Source organism: Perissodus microlepis, chromosome 8, assembly GCF_051167445.1.
Source record: "Perissodus microlepis isolate ML-2025 ecotype Zambia chromosome 8, ASM5116744v1, whole genome shotgun sequence".
NCBI lineage: Eukaryota > Metazoa > Chordata > Actinopteri > Cichliformes > Cichlidae > Perissodus > Perissodus microlepis.
The window spans coordinates 22590763-22611743 of NC_140468.1; the positions used below are offsets into that span (position 1 = coordinate 22590763).

Genomic DNA, 20981 nt, shown 5'->3' on the forward strand with positions numbered 1-20981 from the left:
AACACTTGAAAACATATCGTTTTTACTACTGGAACTATTGAACCAAGGATTTGCAACACTTTTACGTTTTCTGTATTTAAGAGTCTTTCCTATATGTGTCTTTTAACATTACTCACCAGCTACTGATTATTATTATTTTATGCTGTCATGTGAAAAAGGAGGTTTTCGCAGACTTGTATAGAGTCCTGTGAAAAACTAAATACGCCCCATGATTCAAGAGCTTGTAGACCCTTTTTTCCACACTTTCCACTCACATGATCAACAGGACCTCTAAATAGAAAAAAAACACTTGGAGTTTAATATATTGGACTCTCCACCTTTTGCTTGTAAAAGTGAAGAAGGTTCTAGGATCTAAGGAGCTTGTAAAGAAAAGCGTCTGGACTTCTTTCATTTTCTTGAAGACGTTTTACCTCTCATCCGAGAAGCTTCTTCAGTTCTAAGAGCAACTGGTTGAGATTATCAAAGCTTCTCAAACAGCCACTTCATAAACGCATGGCACAGCACAGAAGAGCCATCTCGACGGGACAAGACTCGGCTGTGCATCTGCATCTAAAGGACAAAGGTCACTCTTTCAAAGATGCCAACGTTCACATTTTGGACAGAGAAGACAGATGGTTTGAAAGAGGAGTGGAAAAGCCATTTATGTCCACTGTGAACAATCATCTTTGAACAGAGGTGGTGGCTTATGACACCAACCGTCTGCCATCTGTAATCCAGTTTTGAGATCCCTTCCCAGACGGCTTAACGCCCACATCCTGGACTATCTGACGTCAGTAAATCGCGTATAGGGTGGGGCTAGGTTTCACAATGAGCTCACCCAAAACCTTGGCTGATTGTGACCTACACAGCTTGGCTTGTGTGATTAGGTTGAGGATCAATAGGGGGTCCATGACCCTCTTGGGGACACTCCCATAGGGCTTTAAATCTGGGAATCTCCACCAGTTGCTCTTAGAACTGAAGAAGCTTCTCAGATGAGCGGTGAAACTTAAAGAAGTCCAGATGCCTTTCTTTCCAAGCTCTTTAGACTATGATGAGCTGGATGACTAAAAACCTTCACAGACAAGTTTCTTGGATGAAACATCAAACCTAAAGTTCAGTTTCCTTCTTTTTCTCAACCTCTCAAGAGTACCATGACCACACAGAAACTCATCATCTCCATTAAAGTAAGTCTGAGTTGTTGTTAGTCAAAATAACACAAAGTTGGTGTCAATAGTCCTGACAACCACAGATAAACAACTGCATATTGTCTGTGGTTGTTCACGTTCTCAACTATAAGACATTTACCACAACTGCTTGTACAGTACTGCATACCAGCTTGCTGTGAAGCTCAGATGAAAAAAATGTGCTAATGCATCAAAAGCACCCATAACCATTTTACAGCAGGCCACGAATATCAGCAAATACGTATACTGATAAGAAGTATTTGAAGCGCCTTGAGGCGACTTTTGTTGTGATTTGGCGCTATATAAATAAAATTGAATTGAATTGATAAGAAGTATTGGTGTCAATGCTGTTATCAATAAAATGCTAACAACAACCATCCCCAGGGGAAGTTATCTATGACGTTCAGTCACTTACCGTAGCGGTCTCAGAGTTCTCAGCAGCCTCAGCACTCTGAGCATGCCCAGGATCTTGGTTTCGGATTGGGAAATGAGAGACACCAGGATGTCAATAACAGAAATCATGACGAGCATCCCGTCCAGAATGTTCCAGCTGCTCCTCAGGTACGCCTTGTCCCCGAAAAAAAAGCCCATAGACACGATCTGGACAGCAAAGAAGACCACAGTATGTTATTATAAAGCAGAAAGCACTGAGTTTAGACTGCCGAGTGCCAGTTGGGTTTGGATATTAGTTCAAATGAATTATTCACCATGAATATAAGTGGCTGACAAATGATACACGAATCAGTAATTTAATATCTATTTTTGTCACTGTGGCTGAAATTTGTTTATCAAGCCAGTGTTCTATTTATTAGGAGTCGGTGCTTAATGTCCCATACGCCCAGCTTATTGACTTAGTGAAGTGACTGTTTGTATGGCAGTGCTGATCATAAAAGCTGCAAACGCTCCAAACTTCATATTTCCATAGGTTTCACTCATCACGTATTCTGCCGATGAAGCGATATGCATTCCAGAACATTATTCCCTGAGACCAAACTTATTAAATTAGGCCAAGATAACAGTTTTTGCATCATGCAGTTTCACAATACTCCAACTGAAAAGATGAGAGGCGATAAGATCGTTTGTAGAAGTCGATACTAATCAATATAGCGGACAATTAATTTAAAAAGGCTGCTACAGAGGCCTTTGTTTTTGATTTGGACTTGACAAGGCCATTGCGACACTTGACTCTCTTCTTTTTCAGCTGTTCTCTTGTACATTTTCAGCTGTTATATGATAAAGTTTGGGAAGCTCATCTTGTAACTGGAAGGTTGCCAGTTCGATCCCCAGGTCTGTCTGTCTCGGTCGTTGTGTCCTTGAGCAAGACACTTCACCTACCGCCTACTGGTGATGGCCAGAGGGGCCAATGGTGCGATATGGCAGCCTCGCTCCTGTCAGTCTGCCCCAGGGCAGCTGTGGCTACAACTGTAGCTGCCTCCACCAGTGTGTGAATGTGAGAGTGAATGATTAGTGGAATTGTAAAGCGCTTTCAGGGTCTCGAAAAGCGCTATATAAATGCAATCCATTATTATTATTATTATTGTTATGATTATAAGCTTTCGTTCTCAAACCTCGCATTTGACCCAAGAATACTTTGGCAGTCCTAGGAGTTTATGGTCGACTCAATGGCTGCAAGGTGTTAATGTCCTGTTGCTGCGAATCAAGCCCAAATCATCACCCTCCACCTCCGTGCTTCAGAGCTGAAGCATTTGTGCCAATATTTGGTTTTTGCTACATATTATGGCCAAACATTTCCACTTTGGACTTATCTGTTCAAAACACATTGTTCTAGAAATCTTTTGGTTTGTTTAGCTGCAGCTTTCCTCAGCTGTGCTGCCATAGTCTTTTTAGAGTGAAAAGGCTTTCATCTAATAACCCTTCTAAACAAGCCATAATTTTTCAGTCTCCCATGAACTTTTAACATTTAACTGAAGCATGTAGTGACTTTTTAGTTTTTAGGGTTTTTTTCAGTTTCTCTGAGCATTGCACAACCGGACCTTGATATGAATTTACTGGGACATCTACCCCAGGAAGATTAGCAGCTGACTCAAATGGTTTCCCCTTGTGAATAATGTTTCTCACGGTAGAATAATGGACTTGTTTGTAAATTGCCTTATAACCCTTTCAAACAGACAGACCACACAGACCTAAGTCCTCCAGATGTGCAAACTGCCAAACAATGTGCAAACTTCTGGTTTTATGGAGGTGCTCACACTTGCTGATGATCAATTAGTCAAGACCATTTGACTACGTGTCAGTTAGTCTGCCACTTACTTAATTCTGGCTGCTACTTACCCTCTGAATTCCTATGGAAACAGTTACATAGCACTTACTTACTCACACAATGCTTCATTTTCATTAAATAAATAAATGTACAGTAGATGAATATATAATATATAATATTTAAATACAGTCACTGAAAAAGTATAGATGAAAAATTCAGTTGCATTTCATGTAACTGCTAGCAGCTCAGTCACCTGAAGGCAACATGGGACATCAACTACACACTAAACATCTGTCAGAAGTCAACAGGGGTAAAAATACAATGTGTAATATTTAACAATGCGATCTATTTTTAATATGAAAGGCTTCCACTCCGTGTTCAGCTGTTTTTAAAAAATAAAATAAAATAAAAACTTCCTCCAAAATGGGGCAATAGACTTATTATAGTATTATAATTGAAACACGAGATAAAAGAGTAGACGCATAGTTGTTTTGTTTTTTAAGCTAGAATGTTTGATTAGATTTCATTTTTATTTCCTTTTCAAAACATTTTTGCATCACACACAGATTCCCTGAGCATTAGATGATAGAACCAGTGCTCTGTGTGTGCGTATTTGTGTGCAACCCCAACGTTTGTGAGTCGCCGGGACCGAAAATAGAGAAAGAGGCTTTGAATGAGTGACACCGATGAACTTTCCTCCCCTCTGCCTCCGCGAGCTCCTGCCCACGCCGCCATGGACCTCCATTCAAAGCTGGGCCATTTGAATACTGGCGAGACAATCCTCCTCTTAGCATTATGAAACTGCCCTCAGAAGGTGTGCATTCACTGTCTGTTCACCTCTCTCGTTCTCCCCCTCCCCTCCCTCCCCCTCCATATGCCCACTCTGTTTTCTTTTCTATTATGGAATCGTTACACTACATGCAGGTAACAGGCAGACTCTGTTATCGCTACAGCTTTGTGTCTTGGAGGTTTTGGGAGTGCGCTTTGGGTTTCTTCCTCTCATGCAAAACTCTTTGTTTCGTTTGCAAACACCAGGGTGTCATATCATTTTCGTTTAAACTTCAGCGCAAAGTTGAGCAAAGTCGAGCAAAGTCGAGCTCTCGATGCGAGGCAACCAGTGTTTTCACGGCACCAAAATAACCTGACCTACCAAATATTTTGAGGCACGAGAGCTGAAATCAACTAAGTGAATAAAAACAGGAGTCAGGATAACTTCATGGGAGAATGAACAGCAGATATTTGAGTCTTTAAAAGGGTAAAAGTAAGTATGGAGTATGCAACATCCTCTCACACAGTGGCTAAAATGAGCAAAGCCTTTCACAAACTTTGCACTGGGGTTTAAAAGGTATTGTTGGCAATTCAGCGTGACTCACCTTTACAGTCATCTCAGCCACAAAGATTGCTGTGAAGATGTAGTTGGACACTGTCAGGAAAACCCGCTCCTGCCAAACAAAAGGGAAAAGGAGAATGAGAGAGAGGCTTCGTTGAGCGGAGGTAGTTCTCATGAAATGTTCTGAGCACCTTTTTTTTTTACTCAGTTTGTTGTTTGCTTCTAAGCTGACTAGTGTACAGCTGAATAATGCATGAGAGAGCTGCTTTCCACATACACTATCTGAAAACATGTTTGTACAAACACCCCTATTGTGCGCTCTCTAATGATAGCTGGCAGGCAATTATAAAGTTTACTTTGTATTAAAACAACATGAAATATTGAAACAAGGGATCTGATTTGGTATTTACGCTAGCAACCTTATAAGAGCGGTAAAAAAAATGTACTCAAATATCTCATAAATCCCCGAGGGGTAAAATTCAAGACAATAAATGAGATCAAATAAAAGAAAAAAAGGAATTTTTATTTTTTAAAACAATGCAATGATAGAAAAACTCTTAAACTCCCTGAATAAACAGCACTACACTGGGAACAAGTGGAATAATAACAACAGCACACTTTAAAAAATTGTTCTTTTAAATACAGTAGAATGCTGAAAGCACTGGTACCTTTGAGGAGTCTCTAATATGTATGGAAAGGTAAATAGCACAGGAATGGTTATTTCAGTTATTTTGTGTTGGTGTACATTACTGTGCAAAAGTTTTGAGTCATCATTCATGTCTTTATTATTCTGTTTCCAAGGAACCTGACTTTCTTTAAAGAGTCTTGAATAGTAGTTCTCCAGGCTTTCTGAAGGTCTTTCACAGTTTTCTTTGGACATTGGCTGCTTTTTCACTCAGTTTTAGTCAGGTCCTTTTACCTCATTTTCAATAATGTTTTGTTTTATTGTGTTTGTTTGTCAAGCCACTTAAACTGACCTATGAATCATTCAATCACAAAAACGACACCTAACTCAGGGGACGAACCAAACGTTGTGTCAACTTAGCAAAACACTTCAGGCACTTTGTACCTAAGAGCCTGTCGCAAAAACACATCATTTATTCCAATTTCTTTTATTGAATCTATGAAAAATGGCAGAGACAACACAATGTGACAAACATCAAATAGTACATCTGCACTAGGGCTGCCACGATTAGTCGACTAGTCACGATTACGTCGACTATCAAAATCGTCGACGACTGATTTAATAGTCGACGTGTCGTTTAAAGCTTTGTAAGATCACAAAAGACGCAGGAATGAGTAGTAGGATTTAAGAGTGTAGTAACGGACTGAAACAGAAGATGGCAGCACTGCATGTACAAGGATGCCAGCTGCCGTTAAACCCCGAAGAAGAAGAAGAAGCTGTGTCCCAGAATTCATAGCGCAGCCCAGCTCAGTTTCCAACAATGGCGGCAGCTAGTTAGTTTTAATATTACTCTTATTATTCTTTCTGGGTCACAAAATAAACGTTTAACATATTTTCAGGCGAGAATGTAACTGTGTAAACCTCAAAGGCTCACTAGAGCCCGTGAGAACACCGGACTCCCGGCAAATCGTTTTCAAACCCACCGTCGTCTTTCGCTACTCAGGTTAAATATATATAAGTCACTTAGATAACTTAAAAATGTTATTGTTTGGCTTTTTTTTTAGTATTTTATTTGTTCCTGAGTAAATCGGTTTGGCTGAGATTAAAGTTATAGTCTTTACACAGCTGAACAAATGTCAAGCAGACATCTGATTATCAGAAGTGTGAGATGCTGGAGAATATACTCTGGTGTCCCGTTATATTTTAGATAGCAAGGAGTTTATTAAACTTCACCGAAACAATCTGCAAATTTCATTAAAATTTAATAAACTATCATTTTGTCTTTATTTTTAGTTAGCACATACCTTAAACACTTAAAGCTGTAAGCTAATGATAGTTATATAAGAGCAGATGCATGCTGGTGCAGTAAGCTGTACATTTTATGTCCAATGGATGCATGATCTGATTAGTCGACTATCAAAATAATCGTTTGTGGCAGCCCTAATCTGCACCATCACTGTGATTCCCAAAGAGCTATCAGCCATATCTTGGCATGCTGTGCAGTGTGTCCTGCAGGAAGTGGAAAGCCTAAAACCCTATCTAAAGTAGATGAACAGTATCTGAAAGTCATGTCCTTAAGAAAAAGGAAAAAAAAATCCAGCAAAGATTTGACACAGGGCCTGAAAAATGCATTTGGTCTTTCAGGTGATCCATCTACTATTCATCTAGTGGCTATCAAGCAGCCGCTGGGGGATGAACAATGGAACAAATGCCAGGCAATACAAAGAAGAGCTTTGAATGGCTTTCAAGAACCCTGGAGAACTATTCCTGAAGACTACATGAAGGAGCTGCAGGAAGGAGCGCTTTCGCAGATCATTGATCCCAACAGCAGTCAGACTCTATAACTCCTCAATCACAATGTCATAAGTCACTGGACATTGTGGACATCCACGGTCACCACTTCATACATAATGCACCTTCTATGTGTATGGACGTGTGCAAGTATATGTGTATGCATATGTATACATATGTGTGTACATGTGTGTGTGTGTGTGTACATGTCTATACTTATAGATATCTAATAGAATAGTTAAATTTATGTCTTGTATATTTCCGCAACCATATCCATAATCACATACTGTGTATGCTACCGTTGTATATAGTTTATTATCTTACTTATTTTATATTTGTTTGTATTCTTTTTTCTGCTATCTGCACCTGAGCTGAGGTAATGCAAAAATTTCCACACCGTGGGATCAATAAAGTCATATCTTATCTTATCTTATTACTAGAAAGCTTGTGGCTCTGGCTTTCAAGCTCATTATAACAAACGTAGTTTGTTGCCTTGTATTCTGTAATCCATGTATAAGTCGCTCCACCTACTGCCCATTTTTCTAACAAAATGCAAAGAAATGAAGGGGAGCTCATGACTTTTGCTCAATACTGCATTTTCTAGTTTTTGGGAGAACACTAAACACACGCAAGCAGTGTGGCTCCACTGTGATCTAGACTCCTGTAGTCATTGGTGTTTATTAGAAGGATGATTCTTTTTACTGTCACGATACAATGAAAGGTGGAATTTTGAGAATAAACTACTATCATGTTAAAAAAAAAAAAAAATTATTGGTTCTAAAAACACAGTCGTATATTACAAAAATAAGCTGTTTCTAGCGATTTCACTAGGACCAGTATTATACTGCAAAGCATATTTTCAGTATAATATACTTTATACTGCACACTGAGCTTTTAACTGCTGACAAATCACACTGTCAGCACTTAACTGTAAGTTAACTGTGAAATTTCTCACAGTGAAACACACACTGCTTGTGTTGAGAAACAACAATTAAAGGCTGAAATTGGCACTTCACCAATTAAACAAGCATGTTGCATCAGATGCTTTATTTTTTCATGAGAGAGAGAGTCATTTTCAAAAACAAGCACCATTAATTAGTTGTGTGTATGCACACAATACAACACCATATCTCCATCTATACATAGTCATATCATTGCGCTCCCATGCTCCCCTGTTGCCTGAAGCAGTATCTCTCAGTAGTTTAGTGTGTGCGCATGCAGGAGAGGATGGGAGCCTATTTACTGAGCTAAACAAGGACTGAGGAGAGAAAACAAGCACGAATAAGATCCTTTCACTGAGTGCTTGTTTACCCTGCATCCCCTCTGTCTGAGGAGACACGACCCTGTCCTGCCACTGAATGTACATGTGTGCATGTGAGCGTGTGTGTGGGTTTAGGTGGCTCTCTTTCCCACGGCCTCCAACTACCATCACACATACTCAGTGGAACGCAAAGTTATGCACACACATATAAACAGAGATGGCAGTCCTGTGGCGATTTTCCTGAAGTCTCTGGGAACGTCAGGCATGACATCACTGGGAATGCTGTCGTAGCGAGGGTTTATAAATTCCAGCCTTGACATTAGCCATTCCTGTTCGCTGTAAACAAGTGTTCATACCTCCATTCATTACAAAGCAACAGAAATTTTGATGTTAAATTTTAAAGTGTGCGTCACTAACTAAGACTAACGCTGCAAAAAGTGCAATTTGTTCTCGGTCTAATGTTCAGTTCACTTTTTTTTATATAACATCAAATCAGAGCTACAGTCGCCTAAAGGCTCCTTGTATTGAAAGGTAAAGACCCAACAATAATACAGAGAAAATCCCCACAATCACACAAACCTTATGAACATGCACTTAGCGACAGTGGGAAGGAAAAACTTCCTTTTAACAGGAAGAAACATTACATAATATATCTCACTTAGCCAAGCACTTTTTTTTAATGTCTAAGTGCTTTTGTCTAAGGAAGTTTTCACAGTTGCTGTGTTTAGTTTGTTTAAATCAAACTCTGGTTCGTTTTTTCCTTTTGTTGTGGTTCGTTTGTGCAGATGTGAACACAGTAATCACGCTCGGGTGCGGACCAAAAAAAAAAAAAAAACTGGAGGAGGTGGTCATGGCATGTTTTCAAATGAACTCCATAGCAGCTCATTCATGGTGTAAAAAGGTGACCAGACCCCGATCTGAACCAACTACCAGGTTCAGTTTACTAGTTTGAGCCAAAAAAATGCCCCATAGCCACGGATACTGTGTGTTCTGGGATGCAGCAAGTTAGTATAAATTTCCTCTGTGTGAAAACAAACCAAATCACTGGAAAAAGTTAAAGTTTACAAACTCATCAACTGATTTGGGCCAGAGTAAACGAGCTACAGGTGCGAAAACGCCGTAACATTCACACACATTTACACTCCAATGAATACATCAGATGTGTCTGGCCAGATTGGCCAGATGTTTCTGGCCAATAAGCGGACTGAATGAAAAGAAACCAAACCACAGAAAAGTTAAAGACATAAAACATAAAGTCGTCCATTATTCTGGACCACAGTATGTGAACTATAGGTGTTTAATGCCCTAAACACACATTTTTAAGAACCCTGTAGAAGAAGAAAGAGCCAACATTTTGCAACTTTTAGTAAAAAATGCAGGTTGCTGCCCACTGTAGATACCAGAAATACAATGGTAATAAATTTGGTGACAGCCAGAGGTGAATTAAATTAGCTAATAAAGCTTGTTTTTGTTAGATACTTTGACTTTAATACTTTAATATTGGGCTACCTTTTAAGTGTTGCAGAGAGTTAATTGCCCTGATGCATGCTCTCAATCACTGAGAAAGGAAATCCCAGAAAGTTGATTCTGTTCATTAGGATTTAGCATTTTCAGTGGGAGAAAACATTTTGTCGTTCATTCAAGGGCCTTCTTCGGTCTGAAGAAGAGACAGCTAAATGTACAGGGTGGGCCATTTATATGGATACACCGTAATAAAATGGGAATGGTTGGTGATATTAAAGTCCTGTTTGTGGCACATTAGTATATGTGAGGGGGCAAACTCCTCAAGATGGGTGGTGACCATGGTGGTCATTTAGAAGTCGGCCATCTTGGATACAACTTTTGTTTTTTCAATAGGAAGAGGGCCATGTGACACATCAAACTTATTGATAATGTCACAAGAAAAACAATGGTGTGCTTGGTTTCAACGTAACTTTATTCTTTCATGAGTTATTTACAAGTTTCTCTTTGTTCACAGCCATTGACATGTCGAAGAGGTTAACACGTGAGGAGCAGATCGAAATTGTGTTGATATCTGGTGAACGCAGTAACTGGGTCATTGCAGCAGATTTCAATGCAAGACACCCTACGAGACCACCCATCTCCCATGCTACAGTTAGCAAACTGCTTGCTAAGTTTCGTGAAACTAATTCAGTGTTGGATTTGCCAAAATGTGGACGCAAGAAAACTGTCACTAATGAAGAAACCTCAGTGGCTGTCATAGCTTCATTCAGTAAGAGCCCACAGCGTAGCACTCGCCGCATGTCACTGGAGACTGGCATTAGTCGAACATCCCTTTGGCAGATATTAGCTACTCAAAAATGGCACCCTTACAAACTCCAGCTACTGCTGCGATCTGACCCCCTTAGACCTTTATCTTTGGGGTCATCTGAAGGCAATTGTCTATGGTGTGAAGATACGAGATGTGCAGCACCTGAAACTACGGATACTGGATGCCTGTGCTGGCATTTCTCCTGCGGTGTTGCTATCAGTGTGTGAAGAGTGGGAGAAGAGGGTTGCATTGACAATCCAACACAATGGGCAGCACATTGAACACATTTTATAAGTGGTCAGAAACTTGTAAATAACTCATGAAAGAATAAAGTTACGTTGAAACCAAGCACACCATTGTTTTTCTTGTGACATTACCAATAAGTTTGATGTGTCACATGGCCCTCTTCCTATTGAAAAAACAAAAGTTGTATCCAAGATGGCCGACTTCTAAATGGCCACCATGGTCACCACCCATCTTGAGGAGTTTGCCCCCTCACATATACTAATGTGCCACAAACAGGACTTTAATATCACCAACCATTCCCATGTTATTACGGTGTATCCATATAAATGGCCCACCCTGTAGTTTGGCATGTAATTACATCAAAAATACCTATGAAATACTTATATGCACATCTTGCTAGTCGTATCAATTGTGCAAATGCTGTAATGCTCCCTACCACCCAACACCAACTTCTCAGGACAGAGTTCACGCGGATTTTATCACACAGGTCATATTTAGCATAGGTTTTAATATGTCTTCAATCAAAGTTTGCTGAATGAAAATGTAATCTATGGTTGAAAAGCAAGTCATGTACATACTCTCAAACGTGCAGTTCATCATGTCACTTTTTGATGTACATTTAATGTTTGACAGTACCTGTAAACGCAGGAGCTCTACCAGGCAAGCAGACGTAATACTCCATTAGCAGCTAGTTAAGCTAGCATGAAACAATTATGTAAACTTTCCACTTTTTTCATAATGTGTGTATATACACATTTGAGCCAAGCTGAAACAAATATAGCAAGCTAAATAAAGGCGATATACAGGCAGGCTAAATATAGTGTACTAGCTGCAATACTGCAATTAACCAGTGTCATTTAAGCTAGCTAAATGGCAAAAACAAAGATGAGTCATCTTTCATTTCACTTGATCATATCATCAAAAAAGATGAGACAATACACTTTTGTCTATGTATGTTCTCTGGGTCTATTTCTCTACATCTTGGATATATTTTTAGCCTAAGGCAGGACAGTGACAGGAATCCGGGCACCCTCAATAGGAGTAAAGCACCTCCCTGTTGCTTCTTAACCTTCATCTCCGGTGGTGGTGGTGGTGCTGTTATTCGCAGTTCAACACCTGGAATCTTGTTTGCCTGACCACAAGTGTGGTCGCCCCAGGAATCAGACCCAGTTTGAAGTAATGCTAAATATAGTGGCAAAAGCCAGCTATGACCTAGAGGTACTTTGCTTAGCCATATGCCAGTAAAAGCAAAACCCATTACTAAACACTTTCAGTAGGTGATTTACACTGGAAGCCCTTTAGAGGTTCAGTGCCTTTCTTTTCTTTAAAGGAGCTCAGTATCATTAGTTATATAATGAACACCGTGTAGTCATGCACATAAAAAAATAAATCTTTCATCACATCCTGTGTATAGCACCGCTTCTATCTTAATTCTGTACTTCTTAAAGGTTTTTGTGGCTGTGTAGTTCATTAAACATACAGCCCAGGGAATATGAGAAGTGTCACAAATGTGGTATTGTCCTAGTTTAAAAAAACAGACAAATTAATTCAGGCTACATTTTGCATATACTTCACAGTGATTAACTGTTTATAACCATTTACACCTGTTTATACTGTAAAGCACTAGATATGTATTTTCCCAGCAACATACTGTTGTTGTACGTTTCAGAGGGGCTGCTGTAAAATCAGCTGGTAAAAGTGCTGAAACACAATGTGGATCAATCTGCCTGTGCTGAGAAACAGCAACCAAAGGCAGAAACTGGCATTTCTCTTTGTGTCTAGCGGCACTTCTATCTTAAAGTGGTCTGGAGCGATGACGCGGCCCCTGAAAACTTCGATGGATCGTATATAATCCTGTTCACGCTGATATAATTCAGTTTAGAGCTTTAGACAGTGATGCATTGTCCCCTAGCTCAATTAGAAATAATAAATCATAATAGGTGCTATAATCATCCTCAATCATTTCCACTGAGCTACAGGACGACAGTATCCAGGCAACACACAGCACCAAACCAAAACAGTAATGGACCGCAAGCCAAATGCAATGCGAGTGACATAACTTCCAGGACAATAAACTAATTATGTAGCGTGCATTCCATGCTAAAATGTTGTGACTGAGACGCTTTATCTCTGACATTTCTATTTAAAGTAAATTACATGTGTTGTGTCAAGTTGGTGCAGTGGGGTGATGTAGAGCAGGTACTTTCAAAGAGTAGCAGAGTGATAAAATATACATGTTTGGATGTTATAAGCCGATTCACAGTCGACTTCATTAATTCAAAACAACCCGCAAAGACAAACAAATGGCATCAAGCAATGACCACCCAGGTAAATGAGGTCTGTAGCAGTAAGCATCGCAGCTCGCAACTGTAATGACTGCTCATTCACTTGTTTGAGGCTGCTTGCAGCGTCATACATTTCCATCTCATTTCAATAACGACCTCTGGGTGCAGGCCGGACATGGCGGCCACGGCAGGAAGCTGGCGAAATATATGTGCATCTGAAAATACTGCTCTCTGATGTGAATCCTAGAGCGGCTGCTGCGCTGGATTTCGCAGACGTGAGAGGGGAGAAATCAATGCTTGTGTATGTGTGCGCGTTCCTTCTGCCTTGATGAGAACGGGCGGCCTGTGGAGGCAGCCTCCATTTGTTAAACATCTCCTTTCCTGGACATTAGCCACGTACACCAGCCCACGGATAATTGAATCAATTACGACAGCGCTGTCTCCTCCGTGTTTCATTCGCAAAACAAGCAAAACGCCACGTTCCAGCGAGACTGAACTGCAATTAGGCCGATCCGTGGAACACCTCGCCCAGCGAAGGAAAAAAAAATAAAAAAATCAAACAGTGATAATTATTGTGTTTATGCATGGAACTTCTGGGCCCGGTTCTGCTGTTATTGCTGGAAAGGACACAGAGTTAGGTGTGTGTTTGTGTTGCTGCAAGGCATCCAGCCAGTCCTCTCTTTGAGGGGAATGGCACATTAGCGAAAGAGGTGATGGTGTTGATGATGTAGTGCAGTAGGTACAGGGGTATAGCACAGATTACCCAAAGCTGCTGGCTTGCAGTCAAACAGGAGTGGTTCCCTGTTAACACTATGCTCCACTCCATTTCTCTGCACAGAGAAAACTACACGCCTGATTCTTTCCAGACGTTCGTGTTTGTCTGAGCAGAGGTTGGAATTCCCTTTTGTCTTCCTTTATCTACCTACCTACCTGACATGTTGTGACACTTACAGCACTTTTGGAGTCAATTCGAGGCCTCTCCATGGCGATGGTGATGCAGTTGAGGAAGATAATGACCAGCACGATGTGGTCAAACATCTTGTGGGTGATGATCTTATTGCACAGGATCCGGAACCTTACAAATAAAAGGCAAAAAGCAAAGAATGGACATTTCTGTGAGAGAGGAAATAGGCTTGGCATATACAGTAAAAGTACATAAAGTGTCCTATTTTCCTTAACAGGACATTTCCTCCAATCCATCCACAGTATAGCCATTGTTCACTGTCACATGACTGCCTTAAACACTACCTTAAGGCAGTGTCTGCTTCCTTTCTCCTCTGAGCCTGCAAACGAGCACAGTGCCCTCTGACCACCACCAGTAGGCAGTGGGTGAAGCGTCTTGCCTAAGGACGCAACGACTGAGACTGTCCGAGCCGGGGCTCAAACCAGCAACCTTCCGATTACAAAACAAATTGCCAACTCTTGAGCCACAATCGCCCCACGAGCACAGTGCTTCGGAGGTAGACAAACCCGCTATATCTAACTGTGGACACACGGCAATCAACATAAGGATAAGAACAATAATACATTTAAAAATAATAATAAATAATACAGTTTAAAAAAATGTATAAGCATTACAGAAATACTTAGAACAAAACATGACAAACGCAGCAACTTAAGCAACCAGGCATGGCTGCTCTTTCAACTATATCAGCAACTGGAATTACAGCAACATCTGCAACTAACCAACCTGTACTGCATTTAGAGCCAAACAGAGAAAACAAACATAGCAACTCACTCTGCAGTCCCAAAAACTTAACTGGCTACTGCAACTGCAACAAAACCTGTACAAAAAATGTGGCAACACCTTTAAATACTGAAGCAATTCAATTTACTTTACTACCTGCAACCAACAATACCTCCAATACCACCAACTGGAATTACTATAATAGAAACGCAACTTACAATTCCAACTGTGCAAGGAAAAAAAGTGCTAAAATTACAGCAACACCTTGAACCAAACAGAACATCTCATGGAAAAAAATCATCCATTGCAACTACGGCAACAAAAGATGGCAATCCAAGAAACTTACCCAGCTATGGGAACTATGGCAAATCCTTTAACAGTATGTTGCAAATCCATCACAAATTCCATCAACAGTAAACCAACTGCAGGAATTACAGCAACACCAATAACTAATCACAGTGAATAATCAAAGTAAATCAGTTACTAAAATTACAGCAACACCTTCTGCAACTAAACTACCAACACTAAACAAAAAATATAGCAGTACCTGCAACCTACAACACCAACTCAGCAACTACACCAGCTGCTGCTAATCTTGCAACTAAGATATCTATTGATACTGCAGTGGCACATGAAAAAACAGCAGCCTTAACAACTTAAACAGGTAGTGTAAATACAGTACCCATCACAGCGGATAGCTGCCCCTATGTGAGGCTGGTTGTGCTGGAGGTTTCTTCCTGTTAAAAGGGAGCTTTTCCTTCCCACTATTGCCAAAGTGCTTGCTCATAGGGGGTCATATGATTGTTGGGTTTTTACTGTATTTACAGTACAATATAAAGCGCCTTATGGCGATTGCTGCTGTTATTTGGCGCTGTATAAATAAAATGTAAAATTTAAAAAAAAAACCCACATTGACTTCTGGAACAAACCAGCAACTAAATCAGCCTCTTCAGCTACAGAAACAGTTTTCAGTAAATAAGCAAAGACTGCAGCTTCATACGTTAGCTATTACAGATATATCAAAGTGCATGTAGCGTTGTTATTGTAGTCGGCTGGACTTTGATTTTATTTAATAGCTGAGCTGATGAGATTTTGGATCATTGACTTTGTAAGAGTATGTCACATTTTACAAGCACTTCAAGTGTGTTTCGTCTGGGAAACCCTCTGATGTACAAACACTGGAGCAAAATGTGCAGTGTTTCCTCTGAACTGCACTGGCGTAGACGTCTTAAAGCGCCACGAAATGGTTCTGCTCATGCTAGTGGAGGTGTGTTCTATAAAACCTGGAATAATACTATGTGCCGCACAAGGGCATTCATAAGAAATGAACAATCTCATTTAATTTAAGAGCGCTTGTCTCGCGTACAGTAACTCTGTAATGAAGAGCTGTAGATTTAGGAGTCATTAATTATGCCTTGCTTTCATTACACAACATGAAAAGGTTCTCGTGGCTTTCGGTTCGTGACAGCAGGGAGAAAGAGGGAACATTTGTTATGTATGGCAGCAGGGATTAAACTGTGCATCAAATCCACTTTGATGCCTCGTATCAGCAGAAGTGTACAGCAGAGGACAATATTGTGAGGCTCAGATCTGGATTTCAGGCTCTATTTGGCAATACAAGCATCGCTGTGTCGACACTTGCTGCATTTGTGTGGCACGTGTGTATGCGAGTGTGTTATTCATTGTCGTACAGGCTGTGGTATTTCATATCTGTGTGCAAGAGGCTTAATGATAAAGAGTTTGTGTGTTTTCCTAAAGTGGCGTAGCAGCTCCTCCTCTGATGTTAGAAGAGCTCATTCTCTGGATGTGAACTTTCATGTCAAAGTCAAATAACCTCCTCTTCTTCAAAATGCACACTAAAAATAGGGGGAAAAAACAAAAAAAAACCTGCCACTACAAGATGAAGTGGAAAATGCTCCGGTCGAAACACTCGCTGACATCTTGGTGTTTCTATGACAGGATTTCGACGCGAGCTTGACGCTTTGCCCTGAGATGATATTTACTGACCTTTTGAGTTTTCTAGCATCAGAACTTTTAAATGACAGCTGACATCATTGACTTATTCATTGCAGTTAGTTTTAGCTTTTCAAATGTCACAAAGAGCATCTGAAAACTCCTCTCTTCTATAAAGCTTTGAAAGTCCTTTTTTTTAATCCCCTGAAACTGTTGATGGTTCTGTAGACTGGCCACCATTGTTAATTAGAATGTACAAGAAATGAAGGTTAACACGGTTTATTACTCCAACTTGTGGTACAAACTGGTTTTCAGGTTCAGCTTCAGTTGATATCTCGTCAACACAGTACAGTGGTCCCTCATTTATCGCGGTTGTTAGGTTCTAAAAATAACCCGCAAAGTAGCCAACTTTATTTTTGTACAATTATTATAGATGTTTTATGGCTGTAAAACCCCTCACTACACACTTTACAAACATTTTTTTCTGACAGGCGCAAACATTTCCACACTTTTCTCTCTTGTTTAAACACTCTCAAAGTTCAAAACTAGAAAAATAAGTCCAGTATTACAGAATGAAACCAAAGGCACCCGCGGTTGCCTTTGATGGTGCAAAACATTTCGTCGACATTTTTTGCATTTGTTTGAGAAAACCTACGAACATACAGTACGACACTTCAGAGTCACACTGCTGAACACTTTCTGTATTGTACAGGAGACACGACATGAGATTGATTGACAATGGTCTACAGCCAATCAGTACGCAGAACAAAATGGGCTGTAAAAAAAAAAGAAAAGAAAGAATTTCAGCAAAACAGCGAGACCGCGAAAGGTGAACCGTGTTATAGCGAGGGACCACTGTAAATACAGTCAAGTGCGGTGTGTGATTGAGTAGTTTGCAGAACCACCTAGCACTGATAACCTGAAGTAACCTTTATATGTATGACATTAACAGTCTGTCATGTCATTGTGGAAGGATTCTTCTTTACAATGCTTCATTTCACTTTTCTTCATTTGCAGGCATTTGTGCGGTTATGCCCTTAAGATCCTGACACAGTATTTCAGTGAGTTTGACGTCTGGGCTTTGACTGGGTCGTTTTTTGGTCCATTTGTGACTATTGTCCTGTTGCATGAGCTCATTTCAGACAAGTTTTACCTGTCAGAACAATGACCTCACATTTCACTGTGGAATACTTTGCTACTCAGAGGAGTTCGTGGTTCACTCAGTGACTACAAGGCATCCAGGTCCCATGTATGCAAAGCAAGCCCAAATCATCACCCCTCCACCACCGTGCTTGACACTCACTGGGTGTTCAATTAGTTTGTGCATTATGACCAGACATCCCCACTTTGGTCTCATCTGTCCAAAGGACATTGTTCCAGACACTTCAGATAAGAAATGTAGCGGGTCGGCGCTGGCATGGAAGTGACTGACATGGAAGTTTACAGCACAGGGTTAAGAAGGGGTTTCTGGTTACGTCATATGTTATGACGTAGATTTTATGTTACCATAAACGTTATGGTAACATACAAAAATACATACTGCAAATGCTTTTTTTCCTCGAACAGCGCCTGTAACACGGCTACCTTCAAGTACACATACGTATCAGTAACACACAAATTACGTTGCTTATGGTTTTTTTACGGAACAGTGCAGAAACAACATTACAACGTCTCTTAACAACCGGTAAAAATATATACCGTATATATACTACTTATCAATTTTATTGGTCTACTGTTACCAGGCAAAATGTTTTTGGCCTCATGAAAAAAAAAATGCATTAGCCGCACGTCAGTATAAGCCGCAGTGTTCACAGTGTGGGAAAAAAGTAGCGGCTTATGACCCGAAAACTACGGTACTTAACTTCTTAATTTCTGTGGAAAGAGTAAGGGCTTCCTTAGTTTCTCCCTGTGAAAACCTTCTTTTTCACATGACTATTATGTTTTGGACATAAACTCAATTCTGCTCACAGCTTCAAAATTCATATTTTTCAGCATACTTGTAAATTTTGTCAATTGAGTGTTTTGTTCATGCCCTTTTTACAAATTGCACTCACTTCTCATAATTCCCCTGCCACTTTAACAGTGTAGGTGGTAGACTGGCTGCTCCGCTTCCACCCTCTGCCTTAATTTTTCATGACCTCTTTGTAGCTAAAAAAGACAAAATCCACTTATACTAATTACTCAGTTCTTCTTGTGTGCATTCCAAAGAATCCACAGATATAAACCGCATCCCTTCCTGTGTGCTGGATGATTGCCTTCCTGGAAAGAGCTGACGGATGCTGGGAACAGTTAACATTTTCTTCAACCTGCACGGGTACATATTTCCTGATAATGGAAAGCGGCAACACACACACATAAAAAACGAGCCACACATCATTGCTTTCACTATTTAAAGGAATTTTAAAACCTGCTCCCTGCTTCCTGTTTCTTCTATTGTTGCCTGTATCTCACTATCTGTGTCAGTTCTCCCACAAAGTGCAGACTTCTTTTGGGTTTAATCACAGTCTGTACGGGGTACCGCACGGGCCCTGCACATCTCTGGGCCACATGTTGACAGACCACTGTTCTTTCTTACCGCGAACATGTCTAATCGCTGTGACTGTACCTCAGTCTGCCTGCACAGCTGGCCCACTCCTCCACTCATTAAAAACTTCCCCTGCAGTAATCATCAGTAGCGGCAGTAACAACAGCATAGCACAAAAGGCAGGTTGAGGTGAAGTTGGGCCCATGTGAAAGCTGCTGGAGTTTGGCCTCCCGCCGTGCTGCTGTCTCTTGATGTGATTGTGAGCACAGGCAGGCGTCTGCGGTGGTTCAAGGCCAGAATGGGCGCCACGCTGAGCCTATGTCCTCGGTGTCACTCTCAACGATGGCCAGCTCTCGCAGCCCGCTGTGACTGAAAGCCAGCTAGAAGTCCAGTTTGAGTCAAGCTCCTTCAGTTTTCTTACTACTCCAACAGGAGCAGAATACATGGAGCTTTTCTTATTAACCTTTTCTAAATTATAAGCTATGACCAACAGAGAGGAGAACCAGCCACAGTTTTTAGACTCGCATATGCACTGTAGCTCTCAACACTGAACAGATGGGAAATTATCTCTAATAATATGGACGTACACTAGCTTTCGATCTTAATTTAAAGCATATGATAAAGTGTTTTGTTTAAATAATGTATCAGTCAGTATAACTTGAGTTTAGGATCAACTGTTGTTCACTTTATGAAGAAAGCAAGAAATACCAGAATTTTCTGCATAGTAAATCTGCTCCCTTAAAGCCCTGTGCCTGAATCATACTTGGTTACATTCACACAAATTAGCTCAAATAAAATAATTATATATATTTTTTGTCATTTTAAATGTTAGTGAACCAAGTGGATCAAATTCCAATACAAAAAGAGCTATTTGACTCGTCGGTAACAAAAAAAGCCCAAAGATTTTAGGTGGAAAAAAACCTTTGGATAAATGTGGATCATTTGAGGCATAAATTGCTGCAAAGTAATTAAAAAGCTACGTCAAAATTAGTGCACAACCCCGTGGTGTTAAAGCTGGCACACTGTTAAAATACAGCAATGATTTCAGTCAGAGCCAAACAAACACAGCCCCCTGATACCACTGCAGGAAAAAACACAAAATACACATACCATATAAATACACAAGCTGAAACCAGTAACCATGAGTATGATATATAGATATTATTTAAACTTTTTTTTTTAGATTACTGAGTCTTTAACACTCCCCTTATGCTTCCAAATTCATCATTAAATTAAAACCATCACAGCAAAAGATTAAAGCATCTTCTGAGTTGAATTGGCTAAAATACAGCTCCTGTCATGGCGGGTTGTTTTGGGATGTTTAATTAGCATGTTGTTGTGGCTGGGGCAGCAGGCTGGGGGCCAGGGTGTTGCCTTCGCAGCCACATCTTCTGAACAGACAGCAGAGACGCTCGGATCAAAGCTCCAGAAGGGGAGGAGGAGTGAGGAAAGAGGGGGCGAAGTAGAAGGGGAGGGAAGCGACAGATTCAGCACGTGGCCAAGATAACATGCAGCACTCAGAGGGAGAAACTCCCTTCCTCCCTCTGCTCCCGCTTACTCACCCCCTGACATGGCAGAAATGTGCAGATAAAAGAGACTTCTGAAGCGAGAATGTAGGACGGA

At 40.5% G+C, this 20981-nt stretch overlaps 1 protein-coding gene across 1 annotated transcript in view; it reads right to left on the minus strand.

The window, feature by feature from the left end:
* Positions 1-20981, minus strand: part of cacna1g (calcium channel, voltage-dependent, T type, alpha 1G subunit) — a 310938-nt gene that overhangs the window by 63334 nt on the left and 226623 nt on the right. The window contains exons 21-23 of the mRNA XM_084938287.1: positions 14146-14269; positions 4758-4826; positions 1579-1763 (exon numbers count right to left, since the gene is read on the minus strand). Of these exons, the coding sequence (XP_084794413.1) occupies positions 1579-1763; positions 4758-4826; positions 14146-14269 (378 nt within the window). The remainder of the gene's footprint in view (positions 1-1578; positions 1764-4757; positions 4827-14145; positions 14270-20981) is intronic.